The following is a 15,113-nucleotide window of genomic DNA, read 5'->3' on the forward strand; positions in this document are numbered from 1 at the left end:
AGCACTTCACATGTGTGCACACACATCCCTCACCCTGCCGGTATCCCAGCATGCCGTGCTCTCTATAAAACACTGCAGCACATTCAAACAGTAAATAAATCTCTTCAGCTCCTCCAAGTGTCTTGCCAATTTCAAACCATCAAACACAGAAATACTGGAACTGATCTGAGCATGTGCAAACAGCGCTGGCACCGTGTGTTTGGATCATACAGCCAATCACATTCACTGCCTTTTAAGGGCAATGGTATGCTGCAATGGACCAAAACACCTCGGCTCGCTCTCTCGGGTCACATGATCCGACTCGTTTCTGTCCGTTTCTCCCGAGCTGAAGGCTGTCAGTGGTTCTGAAGACATTAGTCAAGCTCATTTAGCTCAAATTCTCTGTCAGTTACACCGATGGAGCCATGAATATGAACCTCATAACCTGTGATCATCCACATTTCATCACAATCTCCACATTTCTCTGTTTTCACCGCTGAAAAATGCTTATACTGTAGTGTTACTCCTATGCTTTAATAAGTTTACAAATAAAATATATATATTTTTTTTATAAAATAGTATTTAGTATATGATATAGTATATTTATTATGTATTATATAATATAGTATATTGCATAATAGTATATTTTACTCATAAATGATGTATTATTTATTTATTATATATTTAAACATACACACAGACACACACACACACACACACACACACACACACACACACACATATATATATATATATATATATATATATATATATATATATATATATATATATATATATATATATATATATATATAATTCATTTATAAGTAAATACAATAAAAAATTTATATATAATATATAATATCATAATGTATAATATCATAAAGCTTTGTGTTTTTATTATTTATTTAATGGCTAAAATAACAGATATACACTAAAAAAAAGATTTCATTCATATATTAATTATTCTAAATAAATATTTTATGAATAAATAAATATAATGTTTTTTAAAAGCTTTGGCTCCTCAAGGGATGCTTGGTGTTTTATCAGATTTCTGGGAGAGGAAATAGTTTGGGTCGGGCCTAACTGACATTCAATCACCTACATTCATCTGATTTGAAGCATTAACACACGCAAACACAGACACACAGAGAGCTGAGAAACTAGTTTTTATCTTACTGTAACATCCTAACCGTCGAAAAACTCGATTCCATGATGATGTGTTTGATCAACATGATTAAATCGTCACATATGAACATACGAGTTTAGGGTTACATCTGAAAACCATCCAAACACACTCTCTTCTGTCTGTTTACACAACCGAAGCACACACTTCCTGAACACCTTACTATGATTGCAATAAGACAGAAACACTAGACTTCACAGTCTGTGACATGTATTTGGACAGACAGAAAAACGTTTCTGATGTCTGGTGCGTGTTTTGGACTTTGAAAGAAATCCTGAAACCCTGCAGAACGATCAACACACACAGTATTACTGCAACTGATAATACAGACACACATTATAGCTCACTATATAGTGAGGGTAAGGGATCTGAACAAATCTCTTACTCTAAAGTTATAAACTAGAGTTCAAATAGAGTTTTTAGCTGATTTCTGTACATACTAATACCAAACACACACACACACACACACACGCACACACACACGAAATCATAAATAGTCCAGCTGTAAAGGTTCAGAATGAGTGATCGCTGCCCTCTAGTGTTTAAACATGATATAAAATATAAAATATAAATATAAATATAAATATAAATATAAATATAAATATAAATATAAATATAAATATAAATATAAATATAAATATAAAATATAAAATCATATTCAGCTAACACAGGGCAGGTCATTTAAGGATCATTTGTATTTGTGTGATTCTAAGAAAACCGTTCTAATCAATGTAGCTCAGAAAATGAGTATTAACCTCATTTTAATCCAACATTTTTCTCTTTTTCCTTAAAGAATATTTTCTGTAATAAAAATGTAACTTAATTTAGGGAAGATTACAAAAAACATTAAAGGCTGTCAGATATTTGTAATTTGAGAGAAATTTGACAGAAAACAGGCCAATGATCTCTTTCTGATTGTTAAAGACAATAGGACACCAAATCATTGAAAATGTTAATAACAATAAATTTAAACTATTAGTTATTTTTATTTTATAATATAAATTTATTCATTTATTTATTAATTAATCATTAGCATAGGAGTAAACAATACTCTCAGTGTTTTGTTATTTTAGACATTAAATAAATAATTTAAAGCTAAACGAAAAAGCTTAATGATTTTATACAGTTTAAATATGTGTTCATCTACTTTTAAAATAATTAAATATATTATTTTTTAAACATATGAGTAAACAATACATTGTTTTTTCGGTTATTAAATAAATTATTAACAGCAACAAACAAAAAGCTTTATGATTTTAGGATTTTTATTAAAATATTTTTGATCTAATTAAAATATAAAGAAATAAGGAATTTTAACTTTTTTAATTGTAATTAAGATTTAGATTTGTTTTATTATATATTATCATAATTATTTTTTATTTTATTTTAAAATACTTTCAGCAAGTTTTTGTTGCTTTATTTATACAATAATTAATTAGACGAAACACATTAAAAGCTTTATTAAATTACATTTTTAATATTTTAGTTCTAATTTAAAAAAATTAATTTAATATTTATTCATGTTTTTTTATTTATTAAACAAATAACATGAGCAAACAATACTTCTAGTCATAAAATCACTTAAAGCAACACACAATAAGTTTTATTATTATTATATATTTATGATTTTGTAATTAAAAAAAAATATATAATTACTTTTTTTTTAATATTTTAATTGTAAATATTTTTTTCTAATGCCAAATCAGTTAAGCAATCAAAAATATGGCCATCATTTTATAATAACATTTTTGTATTTTATTTTTAATTATGACTGCTCAGACATGGTTTGCAGCAACACAAGTGAGTGGTTTCTCAGTGTAGTGTAGTTATGAATGGGAATGAAGGTGTGTGAGGTGTGTAACTCACCACAGGTGTGGATGACACTGAGGTATTTGCGGGTGCCGTGGTAACAGGGGTCACCAAACTCTTGTGTCGAGGCGCGGACCACACAGGAGCGTTTCCCCTGGCAACGTGATGTCATCACCTGCAGAGCCACATCAGACGAGCAGTCTGGAATCACATGACACGTCAGGTGAGAGCTCAGCGCACACACACACACACACAAACTCACACACACACACACAATACCACAGTCTCTATACAAGTTAATTATAACGACTGACATGACTGATTGTACTGAACTGCATTTGTCACTTTCAGCAAATTATGGCCATATGAACCAGTTATTTAACACTAGTTATTTTCACATGGCACCGTGCATTTTTTTAAATTTCATTTTAAGTTAGAGTTATTTTAGTACATCAGAAGTAAACTAAAAATGTTGTTATTATTAACAAAACTTAAAACGTTAGCTAAAACGAAGCAACATTTTTCAAATCATCCATTGAAATAAAGCTGAAATAAAATCAAATGATATATTAAATGAAAAATAATAATAAAATACTAGCTGAAATAAAATAAAAAAATGAAACTAAAAATAACTGAAAAAAGTGAAAAAAAAAATAAACTGAAGTGAACAAATTAGAACTATTTAGAAATTTAGAAAAAACAAATAAATATGAAAAATCAAATAATAAAATTACCAAAAATATAATTGAATACATTATTATAGTTTTATTAATCATTTTATTTCTATTTTTATATATAGTGTATATCATTTTTAATTTACAGTTTTAGTTTTTTTAGTACATCATGTTAAACTAAACTTGGCCACTAGCTGAAATAAAACATGTTTTATATTTTTACTTTATTTCAGTTAAAGTTTGTTTTAGTTCTTAGTTTTTATTTTATTTTATTTTTTAGCTTTAGCAATGAAATATGAACAAGAGGTACCGTCACAGCTCTGCTTAAATATTTTCTTACAAGATTCAAACTGAGTGTGTTTTACTTTCACACACAGAGAACAATGAAGCCACACAGATGAACATCAAACAGATTGAATATACAAGCATGCAGCTTTCTGCAGACAGACGATATGAGACGTGCGTGTGTGTGTGTTTGTGTGTGTACATGTCTGAGCTTGTCGTCTGCCTGTCATTGTGTCTCTAACACTTGATTTCATGGATCTGCAGATGAAGATGAAACTGCAGCCTCCGGTCAAAACAGCAGATGGCAAAATGATCACATAAGCACACAGCGTGTTCTTTTAAAACATACTTGACTTTCAAAATGCCCTGTAATTATATCATTAAGTGAAAGTACTTCAAAGTCTAACCGTATTTTATCTTTAATATGTTGCTATTTCAGTGCTGCTTTTCTTCTGAACTGGAGAGATTTGATGCCGCCAGCCTGACAATCTGATGGTTATTTGATCTTTAAAAGCATTCGTTGCGTCTTGTTCACACGACTTCATTTCCCATCGGACTAATCATGCTTTTCAGGAAATTTCAAGAAATTTTAAAAAGTTAGTCAATCAGATTAGAGCAGGCAAGATCCAGAATGTTTTCCAGTTCAGTGTGTGTTCCAAAAAAAGTGGAAAATATTAATTACATTATCAGTCAATTTTGTTCTTATTAACTAAAATTAAAGATGAAACTATTAAAAACCATTTTTGTTCATTGAAATAAAATAAACTATATGTATTAGATAAAAAAAAACGTAATTATGAGAGAATAAGAAATGTTGTCTTGGGAATTAACTGACAACTTTTAAGCACTAAAATAAAAGAAAAAACTTCAAAATACAAATAAATAAAATAAAGCTAATTAAAACTATCAAGAAATATATATATATAAACAAACATATATATGAAAATATTTTCCAAAAGTACATGACAAAATTACTAAATCTTAAGCTAAAATTGATCAAAAATTAAAATTAATAACTTCTAGCATTTAAAATTATATATAAAAATACTGTAATGTAATTTTCATTTATATATTTTGAATGAATTAGAAAAAGAATATTTTATACTATTATGTCAGTTTTTTTTTTAAATACCACTATTTACAAGAACTTATATAACTATATAACTATATATATATATATATATATATATATATGGGTCTTGATAACTTTTTTAATGGGGGAATAAAATGTTTAGAATGAATTACAATTAAAATAATAAAAATTTATATATATATATATATATATATATATATATAGATTGTCTGCATCATCTGGAATAATAATAATTATAATACAAAAATTATTAAATGCATATTTTCTAGATGCAATCTGTGCTCAAAAACAAAATGCCACATAAAAAGAACAGTCACACAGGATTATGAGAAAGGTCAAAGTTCATCACCTAGAGCCCCTCACTGGTTAAAAATGCATCTGTCCACTAGTTAGGGGTTAATAAAGAGAATCTGAATGGGTCTGAATGAAACCAGGACCAGTGACAGAAATTCAGAAGTGAGAGAGAGAGCGAGAGACAGAGAAAGAGAGAGAGTGAGAGACAGAGTGAGAGAGAGAGAGATAGAGAGATAGAGAGAGAGAGAGAGAGAGAGAGAGAGAGAGAGAGAGACAGAGAAAGAGAGAGAGAGAGACAGAAAGAGAGAGAGAGAGAGAGAGAGACAGAGAGAGAGAGAGTAAGAGAGAGAGAGAGACAGAGAGAGAGAGAGTAAGAGAGAGAGAGAGAGAGAGATAAAGAGAGAGAGGGACAGAAAGAGAGAGAGAAAGAAAGGCACATTTACAGATCCATTAACACGAAGCTGGAGTTCAGCTCAAAGCATCACTCACTGAAGATCTGAGGAGCGGAGACATGTCGTCACTTCACGACTGATGGCTTGAACAAACGTTAGAGGTGAAAGGTCACAGAGTCCTGTTAGTAAACAGAGAGCTGCGCTCTGATAGAGATCTGATTTATGAACTATTTATTGGGCCGTTGACCACAGACCGGGTTCTGTACAGATCTAACAGTTCTTCTGATGCTGAGCTGGAGATCTAGCTCCGGTTGAGTGCGTCCAGAAACTAGATCCACGTGAGAGAAACCCCCCGGGGTCACTTCAGTCCTCCATCACAGACAAATCAGAGTTTACAGCTCTGGAAGAGGTAAACATGAGGTGTGGGAACTGCACAGAAACACATGGAGGACGTGCACTTTGTGTTTCTGTCATGTTGCATTCAACATTCAACATTGATAATAATCAGAAATGTTTCTTGAGCAGCAAATCAGCATATTAGAGTGATTTCTGAAGATCATGTGACACTGAAGAATGGAGGAATGATGCTGAAAATACAGCTTTGATCACAGGAATAAATTACAGTTTAGAAAATATATTCAAATAGATAAGTTATTTTAAATTGCAATAATATTTCACAATATTACTGTATTTTTGTAAACTTGCAAACTTTTGAATGGTTATGTAAATATAATTCAAACTAACTAATCTGAAGCTCAACATTAAAAACGAATTATGAATTTTGTTAAACAAAATATTTTGAATGTAATTCTAGAGAAAATGTACTACTTCTGAAATAAAATAAAAAAATCAGATAACCAAAATTCTCTGTGGATGGTGAAAAATATTAACCAATATTATCACAGCTCGCTTGTGATAATGCACTGTATAAAAAATAAATAAATTCATTTTTCATTGAAAATCAAGGTGAAAGGTCTATCAGTCTTTAAGTTGTGACTGATTTAGTTTGAATGGCTTTAATGACCTTTAACTCTCACAGATGGAGGCTCTTGAGCAGCTTCTGGTGAAACACTGTCAATCTTCACCTGACAGGACGTCCAGAGAGAAAAACAGACCCCATTAACCCCGACACTGAGCCCGGGTTCAGAGCGATTAGTCAAGCACTGCTTAAGAGGGTGGTGCACACACATACGCGCACGCACACACTCACACACACACACACACACACACACACATACAAATATACATAATCTTATTTACTGCTGCATTTTGCCAAGCAAAGAAAAAAAATACAAAAATAACACTGATTAAAGAAATCAAATACTTATTTCTTACAAATACTGTATCCCATAATAATGCTTTGCTATAGAAAGTCATGCTTTCTTACAAAATGAGATTAATTTCATAGCATTTTTGCTTTTGTCAAGGTGAAGAAGTCCTGTATTAACTGTATTATCCTGTCATCCTCTGAGCCAGATTACAACTACTGTATTTGATTAATTCTCAGCATATTTTCACATGTATGAATAATTCTTATTTTATGCCTAATCCTGATTTCCACTATTTTCAGATTCTTTGAAGTTTATAAATTAAATGGTGGAGTCCATATTCTCATTTTGTAAGAAAAGTTTTAATGATTAAATTTTTTTGTATTGCCAGACCAGCCTCTGTCTATTTTCATAGCAAGATAAATGTATTTTTAAAATAAATACACATTCTTAACATAACGAAATGATAAAAACAGCTCAAATCATAACAAACAATAAGATTTTCAATATTTCATAAAAAAATTATTGATAACATTTGATAAAATACAAAAAGATTATTCTCGGCGAAACATTTTTAATATGGCTATTTTGAGCCTATAGCATCGTCAAATTAGGTATTTTCAAGCCTGTCAGACTTTTTTTCTCAAGATGCAGTGCAGTAATCATATGAATGCAACATACATTCAACGAAAAGCTGTACTTCTTCCGAAAGATGAATTTTACTGTTGTGAACAAGTCGACAAGAACACTGTGTTTTAATTTGAAGTCTTTTGGTAACTTATTCTTGACGTGAATAATATGTATAGATAATAAAAATAATATAATACTAATAATATAATTTGAACTGGCTGCTGTGTTAACCCTAAACTATGATTAAAAGCTTTTTGTGCAAAATTCACTTTCACATGACAATAACCTGCCGATAACCAGCCGATCAGAAGATATTAAACTTACAAGCAGGTGTCAACCTCATTATCTACTAACAAAACACATTTACTGTAAAACACACACAGAAACAACACAAACCACATCACAAACACTGAAGGAAAGAGTCGAGCTGCAGCCAGATGTGTCTGATATCAGTCCACACACACACACACACACACACACACACACACACACACACAGCCTCCAGGAGTGTAAGAGGAGATTAGCTGCTACTTATCTCAAGACAAAAAGAGAGTGATGTTCTCGAACTGAATTTCCTCCCACACATCCCAGACGTTTCCTTGAATTCAAGCATGTTCCTGGCAGAGCAGAACCCTTCAGATACACACACCCATGCCACAAAACAGCCACAAAACCACAGGCTTTTCAGCTTTGATGCTGGAAGAGTAACAATAAGACGCACTGACGGCGTTATTTCCCACACACACACAGATACAAACACAAACATGTAGAAACAGAAGAAATAAAGCAGTGAAACCAGACACCTGACATCAGGCAATATCATTCACATTCACACAGGTGCTGTAGGGTCTCTCTGTGTGTGTGTGTGTGTGCTCTTGTTTTTGTGACACATAAGGACACAACTGTGTATAATCACATGGGTATGACACAGGTATTACAAGGAGAGGGTGACTTATGAGGACATAACCCATGTGTCCATTTTTCAAAACGCTTATAAATCATACAGAATGAGTTTTTTTGAGAAAGTAAAAATGCACAAAGTTTCCTGTGAGGGTTAGGGTTAGGTGTAGGGTTGGTGAAGGGCGATAGAATATACAGTTTGTACAGTATAAAAACCATTACACCTATGGGATGTCACCACTTTTCACAAAAACAAACGTGTGTGTGTGGAAGACGTTTGTGTGATTGCATAAGAGGGACTGATTAAGATTCGAGTTTGTAAACTATCTAATTATATTCTGTCTTATAAAGTGATCAAACATAGTGTAATATATATATATATATATATATATATATATGTGTGTGTGTGTGTGTGTGTGTGTGTGTGTGTGTGTGTGTGTGTGTGTGTGTGTGTGTGTGTGTGTGTGTGTGTGTGTGTGTGTGTGTGTGTAAAAATGTTGAATACATATATAACCTATTTGTATTTTATAATACTTTTATATTAATTTATCAATTCATTTATATTATATCACTTTTATGTAAATATGTTTGATGATTTAACAAGATGTTTGTAACTTAAGCTGGCAGTTCTTGGTCAAAATAATCGGCAAAATAATGTGTGCATTTTATATTCATTGACCAGGCTATTGCATCCTGACTCCTGAAAACTGCACATAATCCAGTCAGATTGGAGATGGTAAACAAGAGTTAGTCATTTAACTACTGCCATCTTTTATGTGTAACATTCATTCGTATGTATTGGGCAATAAGACTAGAACGGTTTGAGACTGGAACGTATACCCTAAATCCAAATCTATCAGGTATTTTCCACAAGGAATGAGTTTGCAAAAAAAGACCTTTAAAAATAAATCGCACATGAGGTCTATATAGCGTGAAGTAGCATATTTGTCACAAGTTTACAGCTGAATCTGGTGAAAATGAGAAATGAGTCTAAGCTCTTACCGACAGACGGCGCCCTCCGGTGGTGTGGAGGACACTCCAGTGTTCCCTGCTGTGTGTGGCCGAACATGGCTGAATAAACCGTGATTTGCATCCCCACCTTACAGCCCAGCCGCAGGCGCTCGCCTTCACACACCACTTTACTCTTAAACTCACCTAGAGAGAAAACACACACAGTCATCATGAAATAACATTCACAACTCAAAAAGTTATTTTAAATTGTATTATATCCCAAAAATCACAGTTTTTACTGTACTTTTTTTTTTACTTTTGATGAAATACACAAAAAAAAAAAAAACGCGGGAAGTAAACACTGGTCTCATTACGTCATATTGTGAAATAGTATTGCAATTTAAAACAAAAATGTTCTATTTAAATATACTTATAAAATATTAAATATAATTTATACCTTATAATCATATTTCACAATATTACTGAAAAAACTGTTTTTATGGTATTTTTAATCAAATAAATGCAGCCTTGGTAACAATAATTAATAAAAATGAGTACACAACAAAATTACTAAAGAAAATGTTCTAAAATGAAAAAGAAAATTGAAAACAATTCAAAACATCTTAAAAAGAACTATAATAGTTTGTAAATTATATAAAAACAACATCTGGGCAGGACTTTTTATACATTTAATCATGAATAATATGTGTTTGAGGGCTCGGTGATGTCAGCCGAATGTATTAAAGAAAATAAAATCTTCATTTCAACTCCACTTTAAAATGAGCTTGTGTGTGTATCTGTAGAGCTTTAACAGACCGAGCGACCCGTAACTGAGGTGCAGAGCTTTATTTTTCAGACTTGCATGAGAGGAAGAACAGAAGTGGACAGATTTCTCTGCTCAGCTACCAGAACACAATAACCTGCTGAAAACAAGCGATGGAGGAGAAAGAAAGTCTGTGTGTGTGTGTGTGTGTGTGTGAGACTCACTCGGTCTGCACTTGAACTGCACACTGAGGTATTTGCTGACGGTGGGACAGGGGTCTGTCCCAAACAAACGACTGTTGACAAGAACCTGACACGTCCGCCTGTCCTCACATTCATCCAGCATCTTCTGCAGGGAGACAGACAGACAGCATGTCTTTATTCAGGTTCATACATTCCATGCCTTTTCATTTTCCCCGCAGTAGATTCCTTCCCTCCAGCCAGAAAAACAGCGAGTGTAATTTTACTCTGTACGTGTGTGTTTACAGCGTGTGGTTTTAGCGAGTGTGCAAGTGTAAATCACAAGTGTGTGTGTGCTGTCAGAGACACCGCTGTTCAAACCAACTACTGTCACATAAATCAGATTCACACACACTTTCATCAGCTATGTCTGGATATTAAATACATTTAATGCACAAAAACAAAACACAGCCTCATTATGATACTGTGCAACACACACTGTAAATTCAGACTGTACACATTCAGAAGAAAGAAGATTTGGAAAAATTTGAATCTACTAAAGTCAACATGAAACAGTTTTCACAACCCTTTTACTTCTTTATTCTGATTTATTTCTGAGTGCAACATAATGATATGCAACAAGAAAAAAAGATTTATTCATCTAGGGCTGTTCTTGTTCAAATTAAAACTATTAAAAACCATTTTCATTTATTGAAATAAAGCTACAATTAGAAATATTAGATGAAACACTTAAGACTTAGGAAAAAAAATATCAAAAAATAACAAATTTGAAAATAAGATGAAAATGAAAATAAGAAACAGTCTTGGCAAGTGAACGAAATTTAAGTTGAAGTACTAAAATGACCTAAACTAAAACCGAAATAAAAGATACAATTAAAGCTTAATATATATATATATATATATATATATATATATATATATATATATATATATATATATATATATATATATATAAAATAAAATTTCAAAAGCACACAACAAAATGAAACTTAAAAAATAAAGTACAATGAAAGCCAAACAGAAATATTAAAAAAAAATAAAAATTACAAAAGCACAAAACAAAATTACAAAAACGTAACCTTAACTGAAATGTAAAAAAATTAAGTTAAAAGAAATATACAAATATATATTATTTATATAAACATAAAAATATAAAACAAATATATAATAGGAATATTTAAATGACAAAAGAACCTAAAAACATAATAATAATAATAATAATAATAATAATAATAATAATAATAATATGAAAACTGAAATCTAAAAATAAATATTAATAAATAGTATATAAATAATACTAAATGAGATTTCTTATCACCATTTACCTGCAAGGATGTGGACACATGACAGGAAGTGATGTCATGCACTGAGAATGTTCCAGCACTGCTGTAAGGGGAAGGGCACTGAGGTGAGTGGGCGGGGTCTGTTCTCCCGTAGAAAGCCGATTGGATGGTGATGGAGGTTCTGGGCGGACAGTGAACAGTCAGGAATTCTCCGTCACATGCCTGTTCGGTGTAATTCCTCAGCACACTCGACAGATAACCTTCCACGGAAAGAAACAAACACATCCATAAGATAATCCATCCATACACATCCATGATCATCTCACATCTCATCAGCAAATTCTGAAGAAAACTGGATTTGCAATCAGTCAATGATATGTGTCCCTATGTGGTTGCTAAGGTCTATATTAAATGGTTCATATTAGACAAAAACAGTACGGTTCAACTTTGCTTTCAGTTTCTGTTTATGCAGCTGCAACAAAGAAAGTGTTTTTTCCTGACAGTTCAACTCCACAGCGGAAAGAAGCCAGTCAACATCGCTTCCGTGTTGAGTGAATGATGTCAGTTCTGTTTGCCAAAGGAATAATGGAAACACACACACACACACACACACAAAGCACTAAACATTACCTCAATATACACACAACTAGCCCAGACCTGCAGGGACCAGACCACCAAAGCCTCTAACACACACACACACACAGGGGCATGGGGACATATTATAGATTTCTGAATAAATTGAAAGTAATGTTTTATATATATAATGCATTAAATGAATTATTTATGTAAGAATGATTGGGGTAAGTAACATTTTTAAAATGTTTTTTAAAGAAGTCTTCTTATTCTTACAGAAGCTGCATTTATCTGATCAAAATACAGTTAAAAACAATAACATTGTGAAATATTATTATAATACAAAAAGTTAATAGTACATTTTATATTTGAATGCATTTGAAAATGTCATTTATTCCTGTGATCAAAGCTGTATTTTCAGCATCATTCCTCCAGTCTTCAGTGCCACATGATCTTCAGAAATCATACTTATATGCACATTAGCTGCTCAAGAAAAAAAACTGATTTCTATGAATGAAATCTTTTTTTTTTTTTTTTTGCTGCTTCATATTTTTGTGAAAACCAAGTTTGTTTCTGCCACGGAGAACAAAAAAAAAGAAAATAAATTGTGTTAATCTCAAACAGATGCTAATAATAAAATGTGATCTTAAGAGGCAATACAAAGTACAATAAAGTTGGTGCCTATGTGTGTAATGTTGAGGAGTTTAAATGAGCCTCAGATAAATGTCACACAGAGCTACTCGAACGCACTCATAATGATGTGCTTCAGATGAATGAATTATCAAATAACAATGTAATACAGCAGAGGTCTGTTCTCCTGCTCATGAAAGGAATGCTCTAGAATCCACTCGGGATTCCTCCGAGAGCTTACGGCTTTCCGAACACAATCCCTCCTGCTATTGTTCTCAGACAGAAGCCAACATTCCAGCCGCTGACTGACAGCTCCTTTCACCAATCACAGCTCAAATGACAGACAACACCTGCGTGAGATGTCCAATCAGAGAGCGGCCTCTAGGCCAGCGATCACACCAACGTGAAGCGCTTTAAAGCAGCTCAGGTGAGGTTTACCTGAACACAACACAATAAACTGAAGATGAGAACAAAACCCAGTCGAAACAGAGAGACAGAGCCACTGTTACAGTGAACAGAGAACCGTACAATCATGATTCCTCTGAAAAATCGAAACAATACAAACTGACAACCAAACTATTTGTATAATTCATAAAGTATAAACTTTATAGTATATATATTATATACTCTTTATATATTTTTTTTCAGTTTTACTTATTGTCATTTTATTTAAACATTTTTAAAATATTTATAGTTATCTTTATATTATTTTATAAAATAAAACTAAATAAATCAATTAAATATTTTATTTTCCTATTTATATTATATTTATTTCAGTTTATATTTAGTAATTTTATCACCTTTAAACATATCTTATATAACTAACATGTTTAATTTTGCAAGTTATTATAATTATTCAGTCACTGTCCCTTTCTATTTTCTGATCCAGTTTTTTTTATATATAATTGCCTTCAATTAAATTCTGTGATACATGTCAAATAATGAGTTAAGATGATGTTACAAGATCAGTTCCATTCACATTCACATTTTATTTTTATTTTCATTTTGAGTTTTAGTAATTTTGTTATGTGCTTTTTTTAAACATTTCTGTTTAGCTTGATTTATATGTATTCAGCTTATTATTAGTTTAGTATGATACACTATTGTTCAAGTGGAACCCATTTACAATTACTTATTTTTCACTTCTAATTTCTATCCCAGTGTTTTTAAATAATTTTATGTCCAATAATGAGTCAAGAGGATGTTACAAAGTTATAATAGATCTATGCCAAGCTGAGTGCATTGCATTGTGGGATAGACTGTTACTGCAAAAATAGTATGACAAGCAAGGGACTACTAGAGACAGCTATTCAGAACAGAGCCTAAAAAGAGGATGAAATGGAGAAAGTGGAAGTGACATGTCATGTGCTCAGTCATGTGATGTGAGGGGGTAAAAAGGGGGTCGTTTACGCAGTGCCCTGAAACACAGGAACCGAATGAGAGATGGTCTGTAGGAAAAGACAGAAAGCTGGCCGTGTGTGTGTTAATTGTGCTGGAGTTTCCCTTGCTGCTTCATATTTTTGTGGAAACAGTGATATGTTTTTCTCAGGATTCTTTTATGAATAGAAAGTTTTGAAAAATATATATATATTTTGTAACTTTATTCAAAATGTCTTTGCTGTCACATTTGATCAATCTAATGCATTCTTTCTGAATAAAAGTGTGAATCTATTTTGAACAGTATGTAAGCTCATTAACACGTGCATTTAATGTGCCAAGGGCCAAGCAGAGCGGATAATCGTTTTCAGTCCTCAGAAAGTCTTTACTGTAGCTTTAACTCACTGGAGCGGCACTAAAGCACCTCTACCCGCCGCCGGTGATAATTTTGGAAAATTATAGAGCGGAGTTTAACATGAGAGAGGAGATATTGAGAAGGAATTCCCTCAAAACCCAAACGCAGCTGTGAAGAGAAGATCTCCAGCCAACACACCCTGAACCACACGACGAACACACTGCACTCACATCAACACTCAAAATAAGAAGATGATTTAGTTTATAACTGCCATTAAACCCAGGATGACCTCACGTGACCTCATGATGCACAAAGTTTCCTGTGAGGGTTAGGGTTAGGGGTAGGGTTGGTGTAGGGCCATAGAATATACAGTTTGTACAGTATAAAAACCATTACGCCTATGGGATGAACACACTTTTCACAAAAACAAACATGTGTGTGTGTGTGTGTGTATAGAGAGAGAGTGTGTCA

At 32.4% G+C, this 15,113-nt stretch overlaps 1 protein-coding gene across 1 annotated transcript in view; it reads right to left on the bottom strand.

Moving 5' to 3' along the window:
- The window catches only part of LOC127939023 (protein eva-1 homolog A-like), a 36,050-nt gene that overhangs the window by 13,485 nt on the left and 7,452 nt on the right, over nt 1–15,113 (bottom strand). Inside the window, exons 2-5 of the mRNA XM_052536001.1 lie at nt 11,750–11,967; nt 10,449–10,572; nt 9,513–9,665; nt 3,032–3,175 (exon numbers count right to left, since the gene is read on the bottom strand). Coding sequence (XP_052391961.1) covers nt 3,032–3,175; nt 9,513–9,665; nt 10,449–10,572; nt 11,750–11,967 — 639 coding nt within the window. The remainder of the gene's footprint in view (nt 1–3,031; nt 3,176–9,512; nt 9,666–10,448; nt 10,573–11,749; nt 11,968–15,113) is intronic.

The sequence above is a fragment of the Carassius gibelio genome, chromosome A20, assembly GCF_023724105.1.
Source record: "Carassius gibelio isolate Cgi1373 ecotype wild population from Czech Republic chromosome A20, carGib1.2-hapl.c, whole genome shotgun sequence".
NCBI classification, from domain to species: Eukaryota; Metazoa; Chordata; class Actinopteri; order Cypriniformes; family Cyprinidae; genus Carassius; species Carassius gibelio.